At 35.9% G+C, this 27,686-nt stretch overlaps 2 protein-coding genes across 2 annotated transcripts; one reads left to right on the top strand and one right to left on the bottom strand.

Moving 5' to 3' along the window:
- Positions 1-6,960: 6,960 nt before the first annotated feature.
- LOC105439485 (1-acyl-sn-glycerol-3-phosphate acyltransferase alpha-like) lies at positions 6,961-12,856 on the top strand. The gene is made up of 4 exons (XM_030997164.1): positions 6,961-7,128; positions 10,434-10,550; positions 11,696-11,768; positions 12,451-12,856. Exons 1-4 carry the CDS (start codon positions 6,961-6,963, stop codon positions 12,573-12,575), a joined length of 483 nt encoding a protein of 160 aa, XP_030853024.1. The 3' UTR covers positions 12,576-12,856.
- A 7,598-nt stretch (positions 12,857-20,454) lies between these two features.
- On the bottom strand, positions 20,455-27,239 carry LOC577315 (UPF0428 protein CXorf56 homolog). Its single transcript, XM_777550.5, has 7 exons — positions 27,065-27,239; positions 24,688-24,802; positions 24,078-24,119; positions 23,306-23,441; positions 22,540-22,629; positions 22,023-22,112; positions 20,455-21,347 (listed from the first exon to the last, which is right to left on the bottom strand). The coding sequence occupies exons 1-7, from the start codon at positions 27,183-27,185 to the stop codon at positions 21,279-21,281; spliced, it is 663 nt and encodes a 220-aa protein (XP_782643.1). The 5' UTR covers positions 27,186-27,239; the 3' UTR covers positions 20,455-21,278.
- Between the last annotated feature and the right edge of the window lie 447 nt (positions 27,240-27,686).

Raw genomic sequence — 27,686 nt, 5'->3', positions numbered from 1 at the left:
AAATTGAACTCTCAAATCCCACTTTGCAAGTGAAATATGAACACGATCCCGGCATCTGATCGAAAAATAAAGGGCACATTGGAGATAGCTTAATGTCTCAGCTACAACCTACTCAAAGCTCAATGTAAACAAAGCTAAAACAACGGAGATATTGCTCGCGAAAAACAGGAATGTAGAATCCTCTTTTGAAATAAAGTCATGTCCCATAGAGAATACACGCAAAATGTAAAAATTTGACGTGCCTCCTTTAATCTTAAGAATACGCCATGATGCCTTTGTCAGAATGAAAAATTGTGGAAACTGCATTTGTAGAGAATTGTCTCAGCTAGAACATATCGAAATTGAGAAGAAAATTGAATCTATGTTCACAGAGATACAATCAATTTAAAAAAAAATATGCTAACTTCATAATATGCAAATTAAAATTTTGAGTTCGGAGGCCATTATGATGACGTTATGAGTTAATTGAGGGTCAAATGAGACATGAAAGCATATCTCCGACTCATAATCTATCTAAATATGAAAAAAATTTGGGAGTTTCCATCCATTCTGAAGAGTTATAATGAATTTTGTATAGGCATGTTTTTGCCCATGTATTGTGGATAAAGATAACGCAGATCCGCGCGTGCTGCCAACTTTGACGGACGCTCATTGCGTTATTAAAAGGTGAACAAGTTATCAAAATGCTTGGATAAATGTGCCAAATATGATGACAGAGAAAATTCGGCGATTCTATGTTGCAAAATGCTAGTACGCGCGAAAACGCGCGCGCGCGATTTTTTTGCGAAATGCTTTAAATGGCCTGAAAGTTGAAACGTATGCAAAAAAAATTCAAGACGATTAGGAGCATTTAAAAAATTTAAGCGCGCGTTAACGCGCGAGCGTTTGCGCACGTTTATTGACCTGAAATTGACCAGACGGATATTGATCTTAATCATGATAAATATGAATGAAAAATTACTTTCCGTTATGAAGATATGATCATAAGTTGATTTTTACAAAATGACGCCTGGATGACGTCATGATGACTTTAAGACTTTGAAAAGTCACGCAGTTCTAAGTTAGACTAAGATATATCATCATTGAAAGATTGATAACAATGGCTTTATTGAGTCTTGAGATATCCTGCGAACAAATTCGAGGAAGAATAATAAAAAAGAAAATCTTGACGAAATCAATAGGTGATACGTAGACTTCGTACGTATCACCTAATAATGATGATGAATATAATAATAATAATAATAACTAGATGGAATTTTGACTGCGCGCAGTCGAAAATGATGCCTCCGCCATAGAGCAATTTAAACAAGTTTGGAGTTTAAATCTCCAGTGGTTCTTGAGATATCATGATAACAATCTCAATGTATGGAATTTCATAAGTTGACTTCTGTGACCCTTGACCTTTGACCTACGTGCTCCAAAATCTAATCAGGTTGTCTTCCTATGGTGATACACACTATCATTAAGTTTGAAGTTTAAATCTCCAGTGGTTCTTGAGATATTATGATATGGTGATACATACTATCATTAAGTTTGAAGTGAAAATTCTCCAGTGGTTCTTGAGATATCGCGATAACGATCTCAATGTATGGAATTTCATAAGTTGACCTCTGTGACCCTTGACCTTTGACCTACGTGCTCCAAAATCTAATCAGATTGTCTTCCTATGGTGATACACACTATCATTAAGTTAGAAGTTTAAATCTCCAGTGGTTCTTGAGATATTATGATAACAATCTCAATGTATGGAATTTCATAAGTTGACCTCTGTGATCCTTGACCTTTGACCTACGTGCTCCAAAATCTAATCAGATCGTCTTCCTATGGTGATACATACTATCCTTAAGTTTGAAGTTTTTACATCTCCAGTGGTTCTTGAGATATCATGATAACAATCTCAATGTATGGAATTTCATAAGTTGACCTCTATGACCCTTGACCTTTGACCTACGTGCTCCAAAATGTAATCAGATTGTTTTCCCATAGTGATACACACTATCACTAAGTTTGAAGTTTAAATCTCCAGTGGTTCTTGAGATATCATGATAACAATCTCAATGTATGGAATTTCATAAGTTGACCTCTGTGACCCTTGACCTTTGACATACGTGCTCCAAAATCTAATCAGATCGTCTTCCTATGGTGATACATACTATCCTTAAGTTTGAAGTTTAAATCTCAAATGGTTCTTGAGATATCGCGCTAACAAACTCAATACAAGGAATTTCATAAGTTGACCTCTGTGACCTGTGACCTTTGACCTACGTACTCCAAAATCTAATCAGATCGTCTTCCTATGGTGATAAATACTATTCCCGAGTCTTAAGTTTAAATCTTAAATGGTTCTTGAGATATTGTGATAACGGTCAAACGGGACGGACGTACGGACGGACAACCCGAAAACATGATGCCTCCGGCATCACCTTCGGTGGCGGAGGCATAAAAAGGGTGCTTATAAAGTGCTTCCCACCGAAGTCTCTAAGCACTATTTCTGAATATCTGGAAAACAGTTTTTATCCATTCCTTTGTAAAAAATCGAGATTTTCAATTTCATTCTCCTTTGTTCATCAAAAATATTTCAGAAATATCTATTCTTGAAAAGTTGAAAATAATACAAAGCCGTGCTGAAACATATGGTAAAACGATTCCGCTTGAAATGAATTGTGTTACATCTGGAAACAAAGACTGAATTAAAAAATCAATAAGTGTTAAAGGTACTATGTCCCTTTGTCCCTTTTGCAGGCCAAAAAAATGAAAAGGTTAAATTTCAATGGCATTTGAAAGATGATACTAATTTAGAACTCCCCTTAAAAAAATGGGGCTTGAAAATGTCTTTAAGTGGGAAAATAACAACTATTAGTTGTCAAATCTACTTAGGAGGTATAGAGCCATAAGTAACAGTCTCGATTTTCAGACCATTGTACCGCATGGTCGTTCGTGTTAATTTTGGCCATTACAAGAAGTGGGGTATTGATGTAGACAAATCCTTTACAGCTCATTTTATGTATGTTATTACCAAAAAGAAGAAAAGGCCAGTCAGTCACTCAATACTGACAATAGTGTCTGACAGTGAAGTCTAGCAAGTAAAACGGGTTTCCTTGCATAATTTGAATATTAGGACACTGCTAACGTTTAAATTTCACAGACAGGACATACATGACATATTCATAATTCCTGCAAATTTCTACAGAATTTGAGGTTGGCTGCACAAGGGACAAAGTATCTTTAACTGATTTCAATACCGACGCAACAGCTGATGGGGTTTTACACAGAACACAATGTAGTGAGACTCATTCAGTTGTCCTGGCTAACTTATATGTGGTTCTCTCTCTCTCTCTCTTTCTCTCTCTCTCTCTCTCTCTGTCTGTCTCTCTCTCTCACATACACATACACACACTCATAAAATCAATACAATCATAACGCACTATTGAATTTGACCCGAGGATCCGCAACCTGTTCTAAAACCTTTTTTCTACTTAAGTTCAAAATCACTAGGCGTGGACATAAAACTAGATCTAATGTAGCACCTTAAAGCTCTGGAACACTCAATAACTCTTTCTTTGCTGGTATCTGCTTCTTTCGATCATCACAAGAGTTTATCACACCTCCCGTCTTGCTCATCACCTATTAAAGATTACAACGATCATGATATTCAACTTGCTCGATTGGATTTTCTCATGGTGGGCGGCCATTTTATGCCTGGCAATTGTATATCAAACGAGTCAGACAGCGGCCTTTTATATCAAATATTGCTTCTATCTGCTCAGCTATTCTTTAGTTTCGATACTCACAGTCCCACTGATGCTACTGACTCCAGGAAGCCCAAGAAATATAAGGTAAGCCTAAGATGCGGATCTGGGCCCCGTTTCATAAAACTTGATATCAATGAGGCTGTTCACATCGCATTGAGATAGCGCGGTCTATCGTAGCACCCCCTTTTTTCTAGCGCGCGCTAGACCCCGCTATCTCTCGTGGACCACCCCCAAGAGGTGCTCCAGTGGCACGCCATTTTGGCTCGCCGTGGCTCGCTGTTGGGCGGACCGAAACGATGTTGTACCTTCCAAACCGCAGAGATAGCGCGGTCTAGTGAACAGCCTCAATAACAATTTACAAGCTACTGCTACAAGCTACTGCTAAAAGCTACTGAAATCATGGCATGTGATTGGCTGAGAGAAAATTTGCCATCGAAATTTAGCATTCGTTATAGATAAAGAGTTTTATGAAACGGGGCCCGGGGCAGACCACCGGAAATGGTGGGCATGGGGAGACGGAGAAAAGGGAAGAAGGGAAATGGACAACCTGTAAAAAAACTTGAAAAAGACAATTTTGTTGGCAATCATGGTCTTATCCCCTCCCTACCATCCGAATTTTAAAAGCTTGACTACTGTATGTTACTTCTTTTAATATTGTACATATATCGCTGCCTGAGTACATTTAAAAAACTATTAAAAAATCATTCATAATTCATACATGTAGGCTGACTAATAGGAGAACTCCAAGTGGCAAAATGTTTTAATCAACTCTCGTTGGACTGGCGCTGATATACAGTGCAATACAAACATTTCACATTGCTCACTTAATTTAGAACTCTCAATTATGATCAACTTATCGCATCAATAACATCACATTTATACCACTCAATGTACCGTGTGAGTCACAAAAAAAATTACACCTAGAAAATTGCTAATTATTTTTAAAAGTCAATTTTTGCACTCTCGCAAACAATGTCTCCTGCTCATCCAAGCGTGAACACACACCACACAAAAATAGTACCAAATGATTTGGGATAAAACACCCTTTCATAAGACATAACAGTTTAATGTTCATCGATGATTTTGTTTTTTAAATAATTAGCAATTTTCTAGGTGTAAACTTTTTTTTTACTCACACTGTAGTACTGTATTCAGGTAAGTTTGCGTCCTATTTTCATCGGTATAAACTGACAATCAAAATAATAGCAGACGAGGGGATCAGGAAAGTAGTTTCTGACACTGCTCTTCGTGGCATTTAAAGAGTGAAACCTACGTACAAGTGACCGAGTCATGCAGAGACTGGAGAAAATGAAACGATACGACACGAAAAAGAACTGTTTCTATGACACACTCCTCAGTCCTCACAAACAAAAACTTTCTGCTTGTAAACACAGAATCCCGGGCTTCTTCTCCAGATGGTTTCAAGCACCGTTGGCCGGGATTCGAACCACTGTTTTACGGGGAAGAAATTACCCAGCTGACCAGTCCTTCATCGTAGTATGCAATCATCAAAGTATCTTCGATTCTCTTGGTAATAATATCAAACAATGTTGATTATAAAAGATAAAATTACAGTTCTGGTATTATGCAATAGCATTGTGAAAGAAACGGTGTGGAAACGATTGGAAAATGCTCATCATTCATGTAGCAGCTAAATATTGGTGGGTGCAGTGAGGTTTTGGAGTCAATAAAACGATAAGAAATTGACTAGTAAAAAGATCTACCACGGAGAGTAAATCTTAACGATCTGGGGTAGTAAACAAAACAAAACAAAATCAAAGCTGAAGAAATATGTTAACAAAATAAACAACACAAGCATGAGAAAGATGCATTGTAAAGCCCACCTTACACAAAGAAATATTCATTACTAAACATCCTACATGTATTTGTGCTTAATCTTTTAATTCTGACAAACAATTTCCCCTCATAGTGAATGTATTACGTATTGTATTTGTTAAGCGCATATAGATGGCAACATTTTTTTTCTTTGCCTCATCAGAGGATTTATTGATTATATATACATGGTTACATTCAAAGATACAATACTACAAATCAAATTTACATAATCGCAAAAACATTATTATTGTCATAACAAAGAATTGAAATTAAGTTTTGCTTTGCAAAGCAATTGAATCTTAATCAACATACAAATTATACCGATAGTTTTGATTTCCTTTCTTTTGTTTTTCTTTTTTTCTTTTTTTCTTCTTTTTTTCTTTCTTTTTTTCTTACATAACACCCAACAGTTCTTTTGGTAAAAGCTTTTTGTTCATCTTTAAGTTTGATTTACTTTCCATTCTTTTTATAATTTCTCTATGGAGATTTTGTTTAGAAGCAACTTTTCTCTTGTCTATCCCAGTTATATTTCGTATAACAATCAATTTATAAATGGTCCAAAATGCTATTGTAAAGAATAATATACAATGACTTTCACAATCTATTTTGAGTAGGTGTTGGATATTGAGCGTCAGTATCCTTACTTTGTATATATCTCTTAATATTTCTTTGATATGTTTAATGAAGGGCTCAATTAGTTTGCATTCTATAAATGCGTGATTCATATCCTCTTTTATATTACATGTTGGGCATACATCGTCATTGGATATTCCCCATTTGAAAAGATTACTTCTTACTGGCAATAGGTTATACAGTAATTTCAAATTAAACTCTCGTAATTTGCTTTCTCTAATTTGAGCAAGATTACGCTTGAATACCTTAGACCAATCAATATCTACACTAAGTTTTTTTTCTCCAAATAAATGCAACATGTGTTAGTTAATACAGTTCTCAAAGGAATGAGTTTATAGAAACGATTGCTACTTATATCAGTAACATGTTTTACCTTATTTGCCACCAACAGATATGGAACATTGTTTTCATTTTCTTGTCTAGTATAATCATGCATAAATTCTTCTTTTAAACTATTGACCCAAACAGGAGGTATCGCTCGTTTAAGTCTTGCATAGTCAAACATTGCATTGCATTTTCGTTTGGAATGCACCTGCGATTTAATATATTCTGTTGACCGAAAGCCATCTCTCGTAAAAAGGTCTCCTAAAAATACTAGACCACTGATAGATGGCAACATAGTATGCGCTATAGAGGCCTAACATTGTCATTATCCATCATCGTTACTGAATATTTTGTGCTTAGTTTATCTACCTAGTTTAATTAATATTCACAAATATATTCAATCCTGATAGCCATGATGGAAGCCTTTCCTGACAACTGCGCAGTGATCGTCAAGAAAACCTGGCTCTTCATAAGCCCATTTGGTTTGGCAGCTGCGCTGAGTGGCGCCATATTCGTTGAAAGAGGAACAAAGAACAACATGGACGTGTTACAAAAAGTGGTTGATAACATTCACAAGAAGAAGGTCTGTTGAACTGAATGTTTATTGCCCCCCCCCCCCATTACCAAGCTGTGAATATAAGTAAACAAGAGCGCAATTACGTATTTTACGGATGAAAAGCTGCAATGAAGCGCTGCAAGGAAGCACTACAAGGAAGCACTACAAGCTTCCAAGTTTTGAACATTGATTTGTAGTGGGGGCTGTTAGGGCTAAATAGGGGTTGTTTGGTGCAGATTCTTCTAAAAGCACCAAATTTGGCCCAGAGGTAGATTATACCATACTTTTGCGATTTCTGCCGGACGCCAAGAAGGGCACCCTCTGGGTATGCCATATTGGGCAAAATGCAAAAAGGTCGCTATCTGAGTTAAAGGTCAAGCGTATAGTTGATAATAGTATGATGATAGTTTATAAATTTATGAGGTTTTGGGGGTCAGAGAATCTGATTATGATGCTCATTCATCGATTTGATATCTCCTTGGGGCTGCCATACCGGTCATATTGGTCAAATCCAAAATGGCCGCCATCTGATAGTTACAGGTCAAGTGTAGTAACGAAAGGAAATGGGCTAGTATGATAAAAGTTTATATATTTATGGGGTTTTCGGGATTTGAGTTCTCCTTGGGGCTGCCTTACTGGTCATATTGGTCAAATCCAAAATGGCCGCCATCTGATAGTTATAGGTCAATAGTAGTTCCAAAAGGAAAAGGGCTAAAATGATAAAAGTTTATATATTTATGGGGTTTTCGGGATTTGAGTTCTCCTTGGGGCTGCCTTACTGGTCATATTGGTCAAATCCAAAATGGCCGCCATCTGATAGTTATAGGTCAATAGTAGTTCCAAAAGGAAAAGGGCTAAAATGATAAAAGTTTATATATTTATGGGGTTTTCGGGATTTGAGTTCTCCTTGGGGCTGCCTTACTGGTCATATTGGTCAAATCCAAAATGGCCGCCACCTTTGAGTAAAAGGTCAAGTGTAGTTCCAAAAGGAAAAGGGCTAGTATGATAAAAGTTTATATAGTAAGGGGGTTTCCGGGGTCAGAGAATCTGATTATGATGTTGCTTGTATCAATTTCAGGTCTCCTTGGGGCTGTCATGCTGGCAATATTGGCCAAATAAAAAATGGCCGCCAGTCGAGTTAAAGGTCAAGCGTAGTTCCAAAAGGAAAAAGACCAGTATGATAAAAGTTGATAAATTCATGGGGTTTCCGGGGTCGGATAATCTGATTATGATGTTCTTTTATCAATTTTATGTCACCATCCTGTCCTAAGGCTACAATGAAGTCCATTTCCTGGTTGAAGAAGATGAGGGAAGATGCGCCAAAGTCACACTTAAGTGGGTATAAATCTTTGCCTGCGCCCATATGTTTCATCAATATGCAAACTTTCCTCTGTGAAATGCATAATAAATTCGCTTTCGAGGGTTGGCAAGAAAAATAGATAAAGAGTAGAAACAGACCATGAATAAAGAAATAAACAGCTTGGTCGATTTGTTTTGAAGCATTATCTTTAAAAACCCGGACAGCTTTAACTGTATTATCCTTAAAAAATAACGTCTATAATCACTCTGAGATGGAATAAAATACCAACACGAATTGCATTATGCAACGTCAAGACATAAAAGTCGAATCTCAACTTTATTTTTTCTTATTCTTCTTTTACATTTCGAAGCGTTGCATCGGATCTTAATCCTGTTTTTTCTATATCAAGCTCCCCCCCCCCCCCCCCCCCCCCATTTAAGCATACTTTGAAGTTTGAATCTGGTCACGCTTCAAAAAGTTTGTGGCCTAGCAATTTGTTTCTGTGGATGATCAAATAAAGAAAGCACCCTTTATAGATCAGGGAGAGTGTGAAAAAAGCACAGAGTAGGAGCAGTGCAATTTAATTATCAAGGGAGGGATTAGAGTTTATTTCTAAAATGAAATGAAAGGGCTATTTTATTTTCAAGAGTCCTTTCACTTCATTTAAGAAATAACCTCTCTTTATATCTTAGAGACACTTTCTCTTGAAAGTCAAATAAACTCGAGAGCATCCTGGGGCTCCGCCCCCGAACCCCCGGTAGGGGCTCTTACAGGCCCCGAAAGCTGTGCCATATTGTACGGATCTATTGGAAAGCAAAATAAGCCCAACAAATAATTTGTAAATATATATATATATGTATACATGTACATGTATATACATGTAGATAGGTATAATATAGGTATAATCTACCTCTGGGCCAAATTTGGTGCTTTTAGAAGAATCTGCACCGAAATATCCCTGACAGCCCCCACTATTGCAATTTCCTCTTCGCTTCTCCCTCGAGCTGGGAGTAAATTTAAACGAAAATGCAGGAGAAACCATGCCGTGGAGTTTAGTACAGCATCCGAAACTTTTAAACATTTAACCTTTGCGAATGCTATTCCATATATATTCGGAGCACAATATTGAGCTAAATCTGATTAAAACTGTGGAATAGGCAGCATACTATTGACAGGAGAACTTATTTTTTAAATTAATATTACAAACCCCTTAAAAAAGCTGTTTACAAACTGTAAATACATGTAGGTAACGAAGATAATTATAGCAACTCCAAAATGCAGTTGAATAGGCCAGGAAGTCCAAGCTGTTGTCCCTTACGTCACAAACCCCATCTAAAGATTTAAGTCAATATTCAATGATTGCATTTAAAGTTAATAATAGCCCTAATAAGTACTGTAGATCTTTAATCAGATGAAATACGAAAGGAAAAGACATACCGGTATTTGATGTCAATATATGTTCAAAACTGTACAGTGCACTGTTGTGAAGTGTGGGACATCAAATTACCATAAATACTTTGGACTTGCCCTGGCTCACTTCATTACTATATATCTCTGAAGACTCTATGTTAATTATTTTCAATCCCTTTTGTTCTCTCTCTGTATTTTGGATACCAATTTTAACAATCAAGACAAAAAACATTCTTTCTCACATAATTTCATTTCCTAATTCCTATCATCTTTGATATACCGGTACTCAAACAAAACCAGCCAGACACAACTCTTCCATGACTAAACCAAATCATTTTTCAAATTAAAATAAATATTAGATACAACAAGCTCCGTTGAATGGATAATATTCAATCTTAAATTACCTATTTAAAGTTTAATGTGGCAGCATCCTGGTTAAAAGATGATTTTTTTCAATACAGAATCTTTTTTTTTAAAGACTGCCGACGGAGGCACATTTCCTTTCTTCTTTAAAAAAAATAACTGCTGAAGAAAAATGGAAGTAACATTCACGAATCGTAGAAACCTGAAGACGAGAACGAAGTTTGCATTTAACTTTTTTATGTCGCGTTTTCCTGGACAGTGCCGTGTGTGGTTTTTCCCTGAGGGTACCAGGAAACTATCGGGTAAGAACATACATGTAGAAGAACCCATGCTACCATTCAAAATGGGTGCATTCAACATTGCCGTTCTTGCACAGGTATGTTATAAATGATATTCTCTTCTATTGTGTCTGTTTTGAGAGTGAAATGTTCATTCACAATAAGGGAGTTTACAGATACAATCTGCGCATGGGCAGATAAAGGTCATTTGTACCAAAAAGGTAAAACCCACCAGAGATGAATACTGGATATACGCTCATGAAAGTTATGTAACATTATTAATTTATGCACCAACGGTACATTCTAAGATACGCAGGTTGAAGTATTCTTTTCAAGAGGGCAAACAAAAGGTATTCATGAAGCACATCTAGGACTTTGGCAGTTATTATTCTAAGATGCTCAAAGTGGAACTTCTCCATGTGTAAAAGATCTGTGGATATTTAGGGTCATTTGTACCATGTGCTATAGTAAACTCCTTTATTGAATGCTGTTTCAGAACTTCGGAAGTTCTAAATGTCTATTTACAACCCAATTATTTTTATTAGAGTCACCATTTTCGTAATGTGATCAAATTTAATGCACAAATCTTTGTTAAGTGCCTTGTTACAAATAATTTAATTCACCTATTATGAATAAATGCACATGTATCTCAATTCTCCATAATCAGAATTCAAATTGTATTAGTGGTTAATTAGGTAGGACTAATATTATGGCTTGCCCTACTTAAAACGACACGTAATATATAATTGTCATTCACAATTATAATTTTTCGTCAAAACAAATACTGTTGACGCTTTTGCCGTTTAGAGTAGGGAATTAAGAAAACAGTTATTAAAAGGAAATGGAAACAGATTATAATTGAATAAAACACTTGCAAAAGACAATTTTCCTTTTTTTTGGAGGGGGGGGGGGGGTGGTTTTTCTGTCTTTGTACAATGTTCAGAAATTGAGGTGAATCAGAAAGAGGAAAGGAAGAGTATTCTTTTGTGAAAAGGAGTATTTTTCTCGACATGTTTCAAACAGTGTGCTCTGTTCATCGTCAGGAGATTTACTCCGTTAGTCATGTCAGGTATACTACATGTATCTCCACACATGGACAAGTGCACACTTCAAATAATGGATTCTACCTTGTATCCATGCATCATAAATCATTACCTCCGAGGATGTCAATTTGCTTAAAAGTCTCAATAATACTGACTGCATAATTTATTACCCCTTTTGTCATATATATTCTATGCTATAGATTCCAGTGGTCCCTGTTGTGTTTTCATCTCAAGATAAATTCTTTAGCTACGCAGATAAGATGTTCAAACCAGGTACAGATTCTCTCAGTTGTTTTATTACTAAAGCTTGCAACCAAAAATTCTCAAAATAAAACATCAAACTGAAGTTTTCAAAAAGGATATTACAATCAGATTATATCTTATGTAATATTGCAATGTACAGAGTATTGTGAAGAAAAAAAGACCAAAAAAAAGGCATACCGGTATGCAAGTAGGGAGTGCATATACATGTATCCAAGGCAAGTTTCATGTCACTCTTTTCTGTCTGTTTTCACAGCGGATTTAGAAGGGGAAAAAAAAAGGAGATTTAGAGAAATCTAGGAAAAGCCAAAGTTATGCTGTAAACTGATAATCACTGTAATGTAATCGTCACGTTTCCTCCAAAAAATATGGTTAACAATATAGGGTTACCGTACATAATGAATCAAAGTTTTTAAAACCATATGAATCAATAACTATAAGGAGTCATCAGCAAATTAGTTTGCCACAAGGAATAGACTTTGAGTATGTATTTCTATTCATCTAACATGTCAGCAAACATTGAATTGCTAAAGAGTCATCAGTGGAAAAAATATTTAGCTGAGAAATTCAACTGGAGTTATCGAGTTGGATTTTTGTGGTCAAGTACATGTACTGTATGTAAGAGAAATATGAATCTGTACTTAAATTTCACAAATTCTTTTTTTGTCATTACAATATCATTATTTCGTTTTAGGAAGGATTGTTGCCAGCATCTTGCCTCCAATCTCGACCAGTAGTCTAACCCTGGAAGATGTTCCACGACTCACGGACAAAGTGAGAACAATGATGATTGAGGAATTCAAAAGAATTTCTGAATGAAAAAAAAAGAAGCTTTTTCAACACAAAAACACCCTTGTTTTTTATCAGAGAACTGATGATTAACTTCAGGGTATTCGTGTCAGCAATGTTTATTAACTACTTCAGTTTAGTTTAATTTCATATTTCACATTAATACATGTATAATATAAACCATTAACACTAACAATTAATGAAAATTATTTGAGTCCAGGGGCCGGGTTTAAAGCTCCAGCTACTTGCTCCCTCTATATAGAAAACAATGCCTAATCGGTGTCCATTGGTCCCCATGATCCTCTTTTTCTTATGTTGAGAGCCTAGTTGATGTCATGAGATAGCCATCTGTCAGTTACCACACTGGGTGGTCTAATTTCTCCTAGCCAAACTAGTACAGACAGCCTTTAATAGATCTAGCAGAATAGGAACCATTGGTTTCTGATGGGGTTAACAGTAAAAAAAAAGGGCATTTTTTGAAAATTAGATAAAAACTGCAAGTCAATAATCATTTTTCTTCAAGTCTCCCCTCCCCTTTTTGCTCTATCTCTCTCTCTCTCTCTCTCTCTCTCCCTTTTTCATATTCTGTCTCTCTAAATTCCTGCACTTTTCTTGATTATCGGTAAATGTTTGTTGGCCTGTTTGAAAAAAAACTATCAACTTTGATTATTGGATGTGTATACTTGTATTACTATAGTCACAATAAAATAAATTTAAAGTTAACTGTCTGCAGCAGCACAAAAAGTGACAATACAGATATAAAATACAATACATGTAAAAATGAAAATAAGAATAATGGTAACAATTTTCTGGTTTTAGGCTTACATGTACATGTAGCTAGCATTCTAGTTCTATACCGAGTATGGCAATGAGTTTTCAGACATAGACATTTGCCTGATCATTACTTGATACAACTCTGTATAGTTCTTATCATTCCTTGTCAAAGTGCAACTCTATGTAACAATGAATGAAGTAACAAGCATACAAGTACATGCACTGTATACTGTTTCTGGATGGTTGATCAAATGTTTATTATATTAATAGGTTTGTCATATGCAGTGTATTAATTCTCATGATTATTGTAACTTCATAATTGTGTAATTATACGGGAAAATGAATCTGTGAATATTTTGTTATTACTGTGTAAAGTGACCTTTTCAGCATGAGCTGCTGGTCATTCTTTTTACATCAAATAAGAGACAAGATAACTAAATAAATCCTTCTATATATCTGCGTTGTACGTGTCGTTCATCTACTTTCTATTCATGACTCTGATGTCTAATATTTATTTATTTAATATATTCATTATATATATTTTAAGCTTGATGTCATTAGTCTTCAGACAACAATCATGTATCATATTTTGAATGTTTATTTTTATATCAAATAAAAAATCTGAATTGTATTGAAGTGATTTTAAATTTCAGGATGAAAGAATTCTTTCACAAGGATTATTTATGAAGATGTTAGACCCAGCGCTCAAAATACACGGGGGCAGAGGGCGATCCGCCCCCGTGAGCTACATAATCGCCCCCGTCAGGTTGCTCACGGGGGCGATTGCAAAATTAAAAATCGCCCCCGTGGAATTATAAAATAAAGGGGGTTTAACCCCCTCCTCGGCCAGTAACAGCTATGTAGCTTGTAAATTTGTAAGAGGGAAAATGCTGATTGAAATGATAATGATGAAATAGCAAATAATTGAGGAGTATCATAGGTACCAATTCAATGGATATTTGTATAAAAAAGAGCCCCCGTCAGTACTAAAAGAGCCCCCGTGAGAAGGCTCACAGGGGCTCTTTTTTGGGGGGAAGAGCCCCCGTGGACAAAAAATTAATTTGAGCCCTGGTTAGACCCTTCATGGAAATAGACTCAAGCACTTATTTGGAAGAAAAAAAACAACAACAACAAACGATAAAAACAAAAGAAAGATCTTACCGTTAAATGTCTGTTGATATTACCAGGTGGAGGCATGGTGCAGTTGAAGCTCGATTTTAATCAGGATTCAACTTCAATTCAAAGTGGAAAGAAACAAGATAGAGATTTAGAGACTGAATAAAATGAACATCAGTAATCACTTTTGATCAGTTTTGGGTGGGATGAAAGTAATACAGGATGAAAGTAGGCTGAATAAGAATATTACCCCCCCCCCCCCCTTCCCCTCCAAAAAAGAAAAATAGAAAAAGAAAGTAAGACTACCTGCACTACTAGATCATATCTTGCATCTTGAAGTAGTCTATAATAGTGTACTTTGCATTCTTACGCTGCCCTTGGTGAATTATGTATTTCATTTTTCCAGGTTGCATACCGACCAAGAGAGAAATTTTGACGTTTTAAAAAGTAAATATAAATCTGCATTTTAAAGCACTTTTCATTACACTTTTTTGTTTGTTAGTCTCTTATTTGGGTAGGGTCAGCCTAAGGTCTAGCTCCTGTTAGTGTTACTGCGCATGAAGGAAGATGGCATCATCTATTGACAGTAAGAATATACGGCTGCAAAAATTAAACATAGAGTTCAATTTCAAGAAGAAAATCCAGAAAAAAACCTTAAATGCATCATACAGTCAATCTGGTAAGTGGAACCGATGTGTATTAGTACGATTACTAGACTAGGCCTAATTTTCTAGAATAAAATATAATTGCATCGGATACGAATCCCCTAAAATGACATTTAATTTTAGTCCAAAGTTTGGTGGTACAGTTGTGCCACCAAACTCTGCACAGGAGACCCTATGACTAGCTTCTGTCTCTAAAGAGAGGAGCTGACCCTACCCAAATAAGATAAAGAGGCTAAGGAACGAAAGAGACAGAAATTTTCGGTCTAAGACTAAGAATGACAGATTGAGTAAGTCTAAGGAGCGGGAAATGCATCATTTTGGCCAGGGGCAGCCAGGCGACTTCCAAAGTGGGAGGGGGGCACAAAGAAAAAGGGCACTTTCTGCAGAAAAAAGGGCACCTTCAATGGGAAATCTCAAAGCGAAAATAAACAATGTTTTAGACATTGGTATATACCCCTACATTATCAGGGATGATTTCAATATTTGTTTCACTTTGTACACATTACAAGACATACTTTGCAGCTGAGTTTGATGGTCCTCAAGTTTGATTTGTGAGGTCGCAGTGCGAAAAATTACATCTTATAAAGAAAAAAAAACCAATCCTGATTGGGTAATATGCACATTCTCATAAGGCCAAAAACAAAAAATCATTTGGTTGTCCTCGATTGCGGAAAATAATTGTTTGTGTCTTTTATTGAATTTTTATTCCCCCCCCCCCCATCTTTTTGATTAAAAAATAATATATATATATTTTTTTTTTCCATAACAAAATAAAAATTAATTGGGATGTCAAGCATTTAAACAAAGTCTATAAAACACTTCAATATGGTAAAAGACTACCGGTAGTTTAATGTATAATGAATATCAAGACCAACACAGAAAGTATTTTGGGCTCTGAAAGACAACACCTATAATAAAAGAGACATATCTCAGATTTAAATAGGGCAAATTATCTGAGGTGAAGGGGGCACTTATGAAAAGTGAAAAGGGGCACTTATCGTAGCTAAAAGGGGGCACTTATTGCAAAGGAAAATGGGAACTTGTCGAAGGAAAAGGGGCACTTGTCAAAATATAAGGGGCTCCTATTAGAGGCGAAAAGGGGTAGGGTACTTTCACAAATTAATAGGGGCACTTGTCAAAGTAAAAGGGGCACTTTTCCTATGTGAAAAAGGGCACATCTCGGGTCCTTGAAAAAGCGGGGATGGTGCTGCCCCCCCCCCCCCTGCTTGAGATTTTTGCGCTTTTCAAAATAAAGATAAGATGCCAGAAGCATATTTGCTCGATATGCTGGAGGAAGAACAGGCCTTAATCTTCTGCACAATAATTGTAGGCCAGCTGACGTATCGCGGTGCGCTCGTCATGCTCGCCCTGCACTCTGTTCATTCTCATACGAAACTCGCCGTACATGTACATTAAGTCCCCGTACTCGATCTAAACTCGCGTTAATATCGTAGGCAACTGGGCATGACTCGCAGCACGATTGTCATGCTTGTACTCCACTCTTGGAAACTTGAATAGCACTCGCGTATACTTTAAGGTGGCGAGTTGATACAAGTTATGAAGAGTGCAGCGCGAGTCTGTTACGAGTAATGCAAGTACATGTATATTACGAGTGTAAGCGAGATCACCTTGAGTAACAACGAGTCAGTGAAAAGGAACTGCTTGTGACTACGAGGAGAGTCGTGGAATGTTGTAAAAAGTTACGCCGAGCCATACCTACCGAGTTGTCGCGATTTATACCGAGTTACAAGAACAACTTTTCGCAAGTCATTGCGAGTGCCTCTTTGAGGCAACTCACCACAACTCGCCAATACAATGCGGCCAAGTGGGAGCCCTGCTTTACTCAATTACTTCCCAACTCTTGGACATTCATGTAAATAAATCCTATTGGTGGGGTATCCTAGATTTAAAGATGAAGTTGAGTTCTGGTCATGCGATTGCATTGTGAAAGAAACGGTGTGGAACCGACCAGAAAAGGTTGATCAATCTAGCATATAAGAATTTGTGTGTATTGCAAGGTTCTGGAATCATCAAAATGATAAGAAATTTGGCCAAGTCTTGGTAAAGTTACAAACACTTGCACAGAAAGATGTATATGGGACTACACAAACATGTGGCGTAAAAAGCCGCCCCCCCCCCCCCCCCCCCGATTTTTAAGATGTTACATGCATATTTAGAATATGAAGGCATTTGAAGAGCCATGCTTTTCAGGGAACATGTCTGAACTGATGTTCTTCCACACTTGCACAATAAGAATGAGTAGGTCTAGGCGTAATGCTCACAAATTATTTTTCACCTCTTCCCAGAACTCAACCTTCTCTTTAAGCCACAAAGTCTAACTCCTAATCTACGGTCTTAGACTTATACTTAGTCTAAAATTAAAGTGGGGGGTTAGCAAAAAAGATGTTCTATAATAGTCTATAAACAGATAAACATCAAGCTCAAGTTGATGAACCGCCCCCCCCCCCCCCCAAAAAAAAAAAAAAAAAAAAAACAGAAGCGGTTGTGGCCTGTGATGTGCCTGTGGAATTGGAATAGAAATTAGTAGAGTCTAATCCCCAAAAAATGTCACAAACTGTAGCGTATCAATATCCTTAGCATGTATGTACAGATTGAAATAAAGTCGATTTAATAACAATAAAATGCCGTCGCTTCGAGAGGACGAAGCGCAGGTGAATTGCTCGTCGAAGCAGCGCACGCGTGGCATTAACTAACACCAATATGATAGAATGGGGCTGATCAAATATTTGGCTCTTTAGATCTGAATGTTTTTACGCTAAAGTAACGTAAAAGGATGTTCACTTCAATCAACAATCATGAATTCGAAATTTGTATAATTACCTTGATAGTCAGAAAGTTTGACAAATTGCAACAAGTGATTTTTCAGAAATTATCTCTCGAAAATGTTCCAATATTGTTTACAAATGTACGCACGCCATAAATTGTGCTATGGAAAGCCAACCGGTAGTACTCATTTCTCAACATAATTAAAATCTTTTTCATTTATCTCCCCCTCTGTTTAAAGGTAAAGACGAGTATTGGAAACGCCCCAAATTAAAAAAATGAAATGGAAGCTCTCATTACCAATCATGTGAAAGAATATGTTTTGACTAATACATGATGATAAAAAATTTGCCGGGAAACCGCCTACTAATTCATATAATTATTTGGTAAATTTGTTTCTCTCATGGTCTGTGAGAGATATAGGGTAGTCCCATATACATCTTTCTGTGTATAGTGCTTGTAACTGTACGAAGAATGGGCCAAATTTCTTATCATTTTGATGATTCCAGAACCTTGCAGATGCTAGATGCTAGATGATCAACGTACCTTTTCTGATCGATTCCACAACGTTTCTTCACAATGCAATCGCATGACCATAACTGGTCTTTACCTTTAAATAAAAGTAAATAATTTAAAAAAAATATAAAAAAAATTAAAAAAGAACTCGATACAAAGATTGGGGAAATTTTCAGCGAAATCCAATGAAAAGTGAGAAAGTTGTGCATTTTTGCATGTTTTTACACAATTTAATGGACAATTTAATATTTATATTTTTTGTATTAAACGAATGGGATAAGACCTGGACAGATACGTCACAGTGTTAGGAATTTGTGTTTGATCTATTACTAGTAACTTGACAAAATTGATTATTGAAATATCAGGATGGACTTTCTCTTTAAAGTTTGCAGCTCAGACAGTCTTTCAATTCTGTTTCGTTTTTGTGCCAATCTTTTAAATGAAGTTATACAGTCCTTCCATTGAAACAATTCATGTTTGAGCATACTTAGAAGATGATTTGAAGTAGACTTTTAAGGGCTATCTTGTTAAAGTTTTTTTTCCTTTTTATTTTTTGCCATTGTCTATACCAATTCATGAACTTTGTTCAAATAATGAAGACATGATAATAGCCTACTAAAAAGAAATGAGGAAAATAATACTAAATGACAAGAATCGAAGAAAACATAGGAATTAAGAATTCAACACTTAGATTTACTGTGATAAGTTTTCAAGACTAGTGGAGTAAGATACGATTTAGAAGGACAAAATTATATTTATGAAAAACTTGAACCCCCAGCCAAGCTACGATCCCCACCACACACAGTAAAATATAAATTGTGCATCACATCAATGTTTATGAGGCTTGTTATTATAGCTTGAATTTAAAATGCATTTACTATCTCCAATTACACACACACACAGAAAATAGTGAACAAAATATGGTTTTGTGGAAATTTATTTACAAAATTTTACTTATATTACACTTTGTACATACAGTAATAAAGTTACACATACAAGATTAACCATCAGGATTACAAAGGGTTGTTTCAAACTCTCCATTACCCGATAGAGAATTTTAAAAAAAGAATTAGATCGAATATACTGTATTATTATAACTTAACCCCTTGACTATAGCGGTACTCAATTCTCTCATTCCCACTGGCATTCATACAGGAGTCACCCAGTCCCAGGAGGCAATGGCTTAAAGGTAATACAAAGTTTTGGTATGGGGTCATGAATATGAATTTGGTTCAAATTGACATATTGGAAGCATATGCGTTCCTACAATATTCATTGATCGTTGTCGCGGTTGAAATTGTGTCTAAATTTATGAAATTATAAATAAAAAACTCTTTATGTTGTATAGCTCCCTCTCAAGGTCAAGATATTAATTGAGCTATGAAACAATTTTTCTTGACTAAAATGGACCGATGAGCTATTCCCGTTTGGAAATTATATATCACAACTACATATTCTGAGATTTTCATGGTCGCACCTACCACTGTACGGCCATAGGCGCTATTTGAAATTTATCAAAATTTACCGGGAGCACCGGTAAATTTGTGTATTAAATTTTTCTTGAAAACAAAAGTGTTTTAGGGGCTAATTTTTTTAGTGCTTATAATACACCCACAGGGGCATCCAAATATATCAAAATTGTAAAGATTCACTATCCACCCAATTTTCAAAATTTCCCAAAACTTTGTATTACCTTTAATCAGTGCAAGAGAAATTACACTGCCCAACTTATGACAATAATCAATAGCTTCTACCAAATAAAAAAATTAAAAATGATTTTATGGAATCTAGATTCATTTTGTCTGAGGTAAGCTAATAAAAAGCAATACCCGGTAGCCTATTTTTGTAATGTGATGTAATCAAATCTAATGCATATCTCTTTGTAAAATTATTTCACTCATCTTTTACAAATAATTATATTTCAATAGTCAGAATGTTAACTGCATACATTAGTTGTTGCCAGGTAGGACAAACATTATGAATTGCCCTACCTAACAACACGTTTTGAATTTTGCATTCTGACTATTGAAATACAATTATTCATTACAGGTAAATGAAATATTTGTATTGAGGTACTCACTTCACAAAGACATATGCATTGAATTTGGTTACATTACGAAAATGATCTATTGTCAAATTAAAGGTAAAATTCTTGGTTTCGGAAGTCATCTTTAGTTCTGGTAATAACGGGAAAATAAATTATGATAGAATCAGATAAGATGTTTAAGGAGTAATAAGGGTAAAAAGAGTAAAGAGTAACTCAAATAAAAATAAAGATCATTCAAAAATTGTTTTCATAACTCGAAGCATTTTTGACTGATCACCTAATTAGTTAGCCATATTAATGATTAGGCTTTGTAAGTATAGGGGGATCACAATTTTGACACACACAGCCCAACGTTTTTGGATGCAGTGCATTATCCCATTGACCAAAATGTTATCAATTTGGTGTCCAAATATGCCTTAGACTCTGGGCTTAATAGTAATGAAGCATGGGGTAAGAAGAACAAAATTACACCGAAAAAATACCGGTACAGGGGCTTGGAATCCCCCCCCCCCCCCCCCCCGGCCCTTTTAAAATTACAGATATTTCCCTCAAGCAATCGGGTCCCTTGTATGTGCATAGTGTAACATTTTACAGTCAACAATCCACACTGGAGGATGATGATGATACAGGGTTGAGGGAAACTCGGCAGGAGTCGTTATTCCCCATAATGGTGTGGAACTTCTGCAAGATCATTTCTAGTGGTGGTTTAAAAAAATTTCCGATCTTGGATGTCTGTCGGAATAAAAACAATATCTCTCAAGTCTCAACAGACTAGAAGCCGATTCCATTTCTTTACCCTGGCACACAAGTCTGTGGTAGTATCTATCTTCTTCAAGGGTTCTGATCAAGGAGTGTTCCTTTGGTTCTTGCTTTCTTGGTGGCCATCTCTTCTTGCAGGAGCTGAAATAAAAGAGAGAAAGAGAGAAAGAGAGAGAAAGAGAAAAAAGAGAGAAAAAGAAAGAAAGAGAAAGAGAAAGAAACAGAGAAAAGAAAAAGAGATAAATTAAGTTCTCTCTTGGACAATCAATATATATCACAGAATCTTTAAACAAAACAAAACCTTTATTTATGTTAACATGCATGAATGATTTCAGACTACTCAAAAAGAGTATTTGACCCAGATGTGAAAGACATCATAATCAAACATTATAAAGTCACAAATTCAGGTATCTTAGACATGTTTGTCTTGCTTTTTTTTCTTTTCAAATAGGATAACCTGCAAATTTCCATGTTGTGGTATTAAGGTTAAGACCTGCAAGGAAGTGGTTGCAATGCAAAGTAAGATCCTGCGTATGACTGATTGTAATTATCTTATTTTATCGAATACACAAAAAACAAATACAGTGAACCCTGTCTATAAAGGGTGACCAAAAAAAAGGTCTTCATAAGCAGGTGGTCTTCATGTACAGGTTCATATAGTACATGTTTCAATGAGAAACCATTTTCAAGGGAAACAAAAAATGTTTTTTTTTTAGACAGGTAGTCTTTCTATACAGGTGACGGCTAAAGCAGGTTTGACTTTATAAGAAAAATAACATAGATTAAAAGATCTACAAGACTTGAGTATCAACATACCTCCTCCGGCTTCCTTTTAGCCATGCCTTTCTTTATGAATTCCTTCTCAATCACGCGGGCGTTGCTGGCGTACGAGTCGGCAATTTCTCTCTGTCACAAAAAAAAAAAATGAATCAAATGAATCAAATTTATTCATATTCTGGAAATTGTTCTTCGCTGGTAGAGTTTATGAAAACAGAAATTTCTACTACTTTCTACTTTGACTAAAAAAGCAAAGGTCATTGATTCAATCCCAGACACACACTAATGTCCTTTGGCAAGGTATTAATCTATATTGCCACTCCATACCCAGGAGAGAAATGAGGACCTGGTAGGATTGTGTAAGTACTTGCCATATGCCCTAACGATGACCATATGGTAGGAAAACTCCAAGGGAGTGGAGATGGCGCCCATTGTGCGTGTATGAATACAATGACTGGGGTAATACCATCTGTAAAGCGCTTAGAGACAGTATTCCTTATGAAGCGCTATATAAATCCAGATTATTATTATTATTATTATTTAAAAGTAAACTTACCGCCTCGATTTCATCTTCCTCCTCATCCATGGTAGAGACAGTGACTGTTGAATACTTGCCCATCGACTTGGTCTTCTTAGTCATCATAACCTATACAGCAACAACAGTCAAAAAATTAAATCAGTACATGATCATCTGACCCCATAATGGTTGTATTAATCATTAGGAGTATAAAACTTATGCATGTATCAAAGAATATAAAAACACAGCAAACTGGCTATGCAATTCTGTTAAAGCCAACTTGGAATTGCCCTTGGTTTGTATAACGTTAGATTTGGGGCTTATCAATATGCACGTTTCACATTTTGCTTGTACAGCGCATGGAGAAACTTACATAGGATGCATTCTATAAATACAGTATAGTTCTTCTTACTAATAAAAATGGTAGCAGACAGGTACAGTCAATGATGGATTAGAGGGGAGGGGCACAATTTCCCCGAGACTCCTTCCACTTTAAATCAAAGCTGTTAGTCGTTATGTACATAAATGAATTTTCTTTTGCTTGAAGGAGATTTTTTTTTGTGGACATTGTGCCCAACCCCTCCTTTTTCCAGAGTTTTGGGCCCTGTTTCATAAAACTTGTTATCAACAACAAATAAAAATTACAATAAGAAATAAATAACAATTTATATAACAAGTTTGCTCTCAGCCAATCAAATGCCACGATTTCAGTAGCTAATGACAGTTATTGTAACTTGTCATTGAGGACGAGTTTTATGAAACAGGGCTCTGGATAGGCCCCGGGGTACAGTAAGCTACTAGATACCTTTTTACTTGGAATGTTTTCTAGAGCTAGGGGTTCTTTGAGAGGTCCCTTTTCAGGCTCATAAACTGCGTCATCTACAATGAAAGTGACCGTGGTATCCTTGTCTTTGTGCCTGTAGAACAGGAGAAGGCCGCATCTGAAACAGACAATGCATGGGTGTCAGGAGGAGTCAAATCGAAATGATTCAATATGTTGATATGGTGATAATTATGATATTGATTGAAGATATTATTATTATTATGATTACGATCATCATTATTCTTATTATTATCATTACTGGGTATTATATATTATCATTATTATCATCATCATCATTATAATTACCATCATTATTGTCATCATTGTCAATTTATCATAATAATACAGTCAAACCTGCTTTAGTGGTCACCTGTCTATAATGACCATCTATCTACAAAGATGACCTTTCTACAAAGACCACATTTTTTGTTTCCCTTGAAAATACTTTCTCAAAGAAACACATACTAAAGGAACCCGTCTACAAAGACCAGCTGTCTCAATGATCACTTTTTGTGTTTCCCTTCGGTGGTCGCTATAGACAGGTTTGACTGTAGTAATAAAAACAGGAACATATTAAAACATGAAGCCTCCATATTAACATCAATCACCAGCAATGCAGATTCAATAAATTTGATATCAATTTCAAACTCTGATTTCTCAAAGAAACAAACTTTACTTCATAGATAGTAAGCATCTAAAATCCAACCCTCTTTTAATTCACTAAAAACACAATTATTTTCAATGTTTTGCTTACTTTTTACACTTCTGTCTGTATTGCTTTTCAATTCCTTCAGGTCTGTATGAAATCAAGAGAAAGAGAAAAAACATGACAAACAAGAACACAATGTAGTACTGAACAGAAAACTATTGGTTACAAGTACCTTGAAACATCACTTCACTTCACAGATAAGGAAACAAATTGTCCTTTGGACACAGTAAAAATCATGAGAAAAAGGAAACAAAAAACAAGTTTCTTTATATATGTGCAGATAATTTCAAAACATGAAGGTACTGGAACAAAAATAGTACAGGTGAGGCGTACTCTAAGCTCGCTCTAATGATTGACCAGCTGTCATGTCAACTGGCCTCATCAAAATTAGTTTCTTTATACGACGTTGTTTTCTAGCCTATACGCTCCTATCGTTATGCAATGGCTCTTTAGATGACGTTTCTTTGTATAAATTTCATTTAGTATGAACATGATACATGTTCATGTATAAGACTGAACTTCTGAGGTAGACTGTATCTCCTTGCTGGCATGTGAGCTTATGAACATGTTTAGAAGGTCTCTATGATTATTTATAGACGTTCCTTTGTAGAAATTTCACTTAGTCTGAACACGATACACATATTATGAGACTGACCTTTTGAGGTAGACTAAATCTCCTTGCTGGCACGTGAGCTTATGAACATGTTTGTTGGCATCGATCACTCTGGCTTTATCACGCTTCCTCAAAGGCAACTTCTCCAGTGGACAATCTGGGCAAAAAATGACCAAATTAATTTCTTACATTTTTGTTGTTCAATTTTCTTACTAAAATCCAGCTGTTTCAGTTTATCAGAACATACTGACAAAATAAATTGCTGTATAAGTCCAGTAATTCCACTGCTCAAAATGTCTAATTTACATGGTGGGCAATTCCACGGTAACGGAAGGACACTCAGACAAGATTTTTGAACTTCAGGTTCATACTAAAAGAAATGTTTTATTAGTATGTATTAAACTATGGGGAACAAAATGTGTTTCAGTCAAGTGGAAAGCTTCATCAACTTCACAAAGTTTGGATAAACACTAATTAACTGGAAAAACCATGTCCATTTTTATGTCCTTCCGTTACCGAGATAATTAATATGCACATTCTTAAACTACTTAACTATAATGACAATTTTTGGGGGGAGAATTAAAGGCACTTATATAGGTATTATATCTGTGCTGTTTCACATCTTATACTAATAAAACAGTTCTTTTAGTATGAACCTGAAGTTCAAAAATCTTGTCTGAGTGTCCTTCCGTTACCGTGGAATTGCCCTGGTGTCAATCTCTTTTTTAAAAGAAGAAAGAAAAAATAGTCAAACGTCAACTTCTTTTCTTTACGAAAATAGTGTGAGAAACAAGTGGTCTTTCACCCATTAGTTTCAGTTTGATTGGGGATTCATAAGGGGTAGACTAATTCTTGATATTGAATATGAGGCACTTTTTTCTTCTCATGATTGAGTAGCCATGACAACATTATATTTAAAAAACTATAGATCATCATCAAAGATGATTTTCTGCTATATTTATGTCAGTCTAGCAGCAAAGTTTTCGTTGGTTGACATAACTTTAGTCAATGACAACTGACATGCATTATGCCACTTGGCCTTGGACTCTTTGTAGTCAAATTTCAAGATTGGAGTTTTAAAAAGTTGGACAATACAACAAGTGCATACCAGGACGGTGCGGGTGCGCACGTGTGCAGTTAGCGACTGGAATCTCAGATCCTCATTAAATTCATGTAGACTAAGAGATTCATCATTACGCACGCCAGCACACCACCGTCGATCGCCATATGGTATGCAATTTAATAATGCAGTGGTTTGCCGTAGCACCTGTAAGAAAGTGTGTATTATATTTAGGGTAGAGTGCCCAGTATTCGGTCACTTAAGGGGAAATCACTAATATTTTGAATTCTTACCTCTTTTATTTGGCAATCTACCCATCAAAAGAAAAGAAATTTATTCCTCTAACAGGATTTTATAGTCACTTAAAATATAGAATAATGATAAGCAAAATACTTCCGAAAGAAGACGGAGCATTTTTCTGCCCAAAATTCGGTCGCGCCGATTAGAATTCGGTCAAGCGATTTGTGCGTGGTATCTCCGTTGCCAAAGAGCGAATCGTATTTGCGCACTATTTTCACACAATTGCGCGATAAAGCACTGAATGTCAATGCGTTGACCGAATACTGGCCGAGCGATACCGCATGGCAAGGGTATCGTATAAATAACTCTCGCACATCGGCAAATGCGTCATTTGGAAATTCACTGCGATGGAGTGAACACGGAAGTGATTCTCTTCACACACATACTAAATTCATTGCGACAGCACAGGCAGTTGTTTCGCAATAGACTTGTACATATGGCTATGCATGTTAGCGCATGTGCTAAGAGAACGCAGAAGTGCAGAAAGTCTTGCGACACTGACCAATTTTGAGCTAAGTTGGAGATCTTTCCGGGGCCCTAAATCTGATTTAATTTTGAGAGTTAAGAAAAGTTGTTCAGCTGCCTGATTTGTGCAAGTTTCGTGGCTCTTAAATTATTTTTTAAATTGTTACAGCTGTTGAAACGGCTGTCTGACCGAATACTGGGAATTGACCGAATACTGGGCGCGCTACCCTAGACTATGTCTTCTTTTTTTAAATGCAAGGAAAAATACTCCAAAAAGATAAGAAAAATTGACACGAAAGTCGAAACAGGTAAGAAACTAAGTAAGAAACATAACAAATTTAAAATCATGACCATTATTTGAACAATTGATGCATATTTAGTTTATTTTGGGTAGGTCTAGACCATATGTTGTAGTAGGTTATCTCCACGCCGGAGTTATGGGTGAAAGTCTGGATATGATTCTGAAAAGTAGCGGCATGAGCGGCGTCTTTTTTGTGGTAACCATAAAACAACGATTTAAGTAGATGGGACTAAAGTATAAAAAAAGACGTAGGTTCGACGTTATTAGCATGAAGACAAATGAGAGTTTCTTACCAATAATTAATACCATCTGACCACATAGACAGAAGTAAGTCTGTAGAGGTTTATCCTTTTCATATTCTTCCTTTTCTCTGTTATCAGACACAACAATACTGCGAGATACAACTTTCGGCATTTTGATTTTTGGCAATCGGCTCTGGAAAATTGGTAAGGTATCTTCAAGATTCGATGGTGAAGGAAAAAAAAAGAAGAAGAAGAAGAAGTAGAAGAAAAAGTAAAAAATAAATAAAATAGACGTGTACCGGAACTGAAAATGCCATCTTTCTTTGGATAACATGTAGCCTTCTCAATATGTATAGAATTTTTTAGGAGAACTGATAAATTATTTAATAGTAGATATAGTGAAAAATACTCTCATGACATGGATCTATACATAAGCCTATTATTCCCTCATTTTTGATGTATTGGTAATTATTTTGGAAAAAGTACCCTACTTCTAAATTACATGAAATATACCTTTCCCATTATTGATCTCTTATTTAGAAATTGATGCTACCCTATTCAGATGTGGAGTTTTATCGCCTTTATTAGCTTTTAAACATTAAGAGCACTTAACGTGATGCAACATTTACAGGACCCACATGTCTTCCTCAAGTTGTATTAGGCCAAATAACAA

This window comes from Strongylocentrotus purpuratus, unplaced genomic scaffold, assembly GCF_000002235.5.
Source record: "Strongylocentrotus purpuratus isolate Spur 01 unplaced genomic scaffold, Spur_5.0 spur5_scaffold_4, whole genome shotgun sequence".
Taxonomy (NCBI): domain Eukaryota; kingdom Metazoa; phylum Echinodermata; class Echinoidea; order Camarodonta; family Strongylocentrotidae; genus Strongylocentrotus; species Strongylocentrotus purpuratus.
This window is presented reverse-complemented; position numbering and strand designations above follow the sequence as displayed.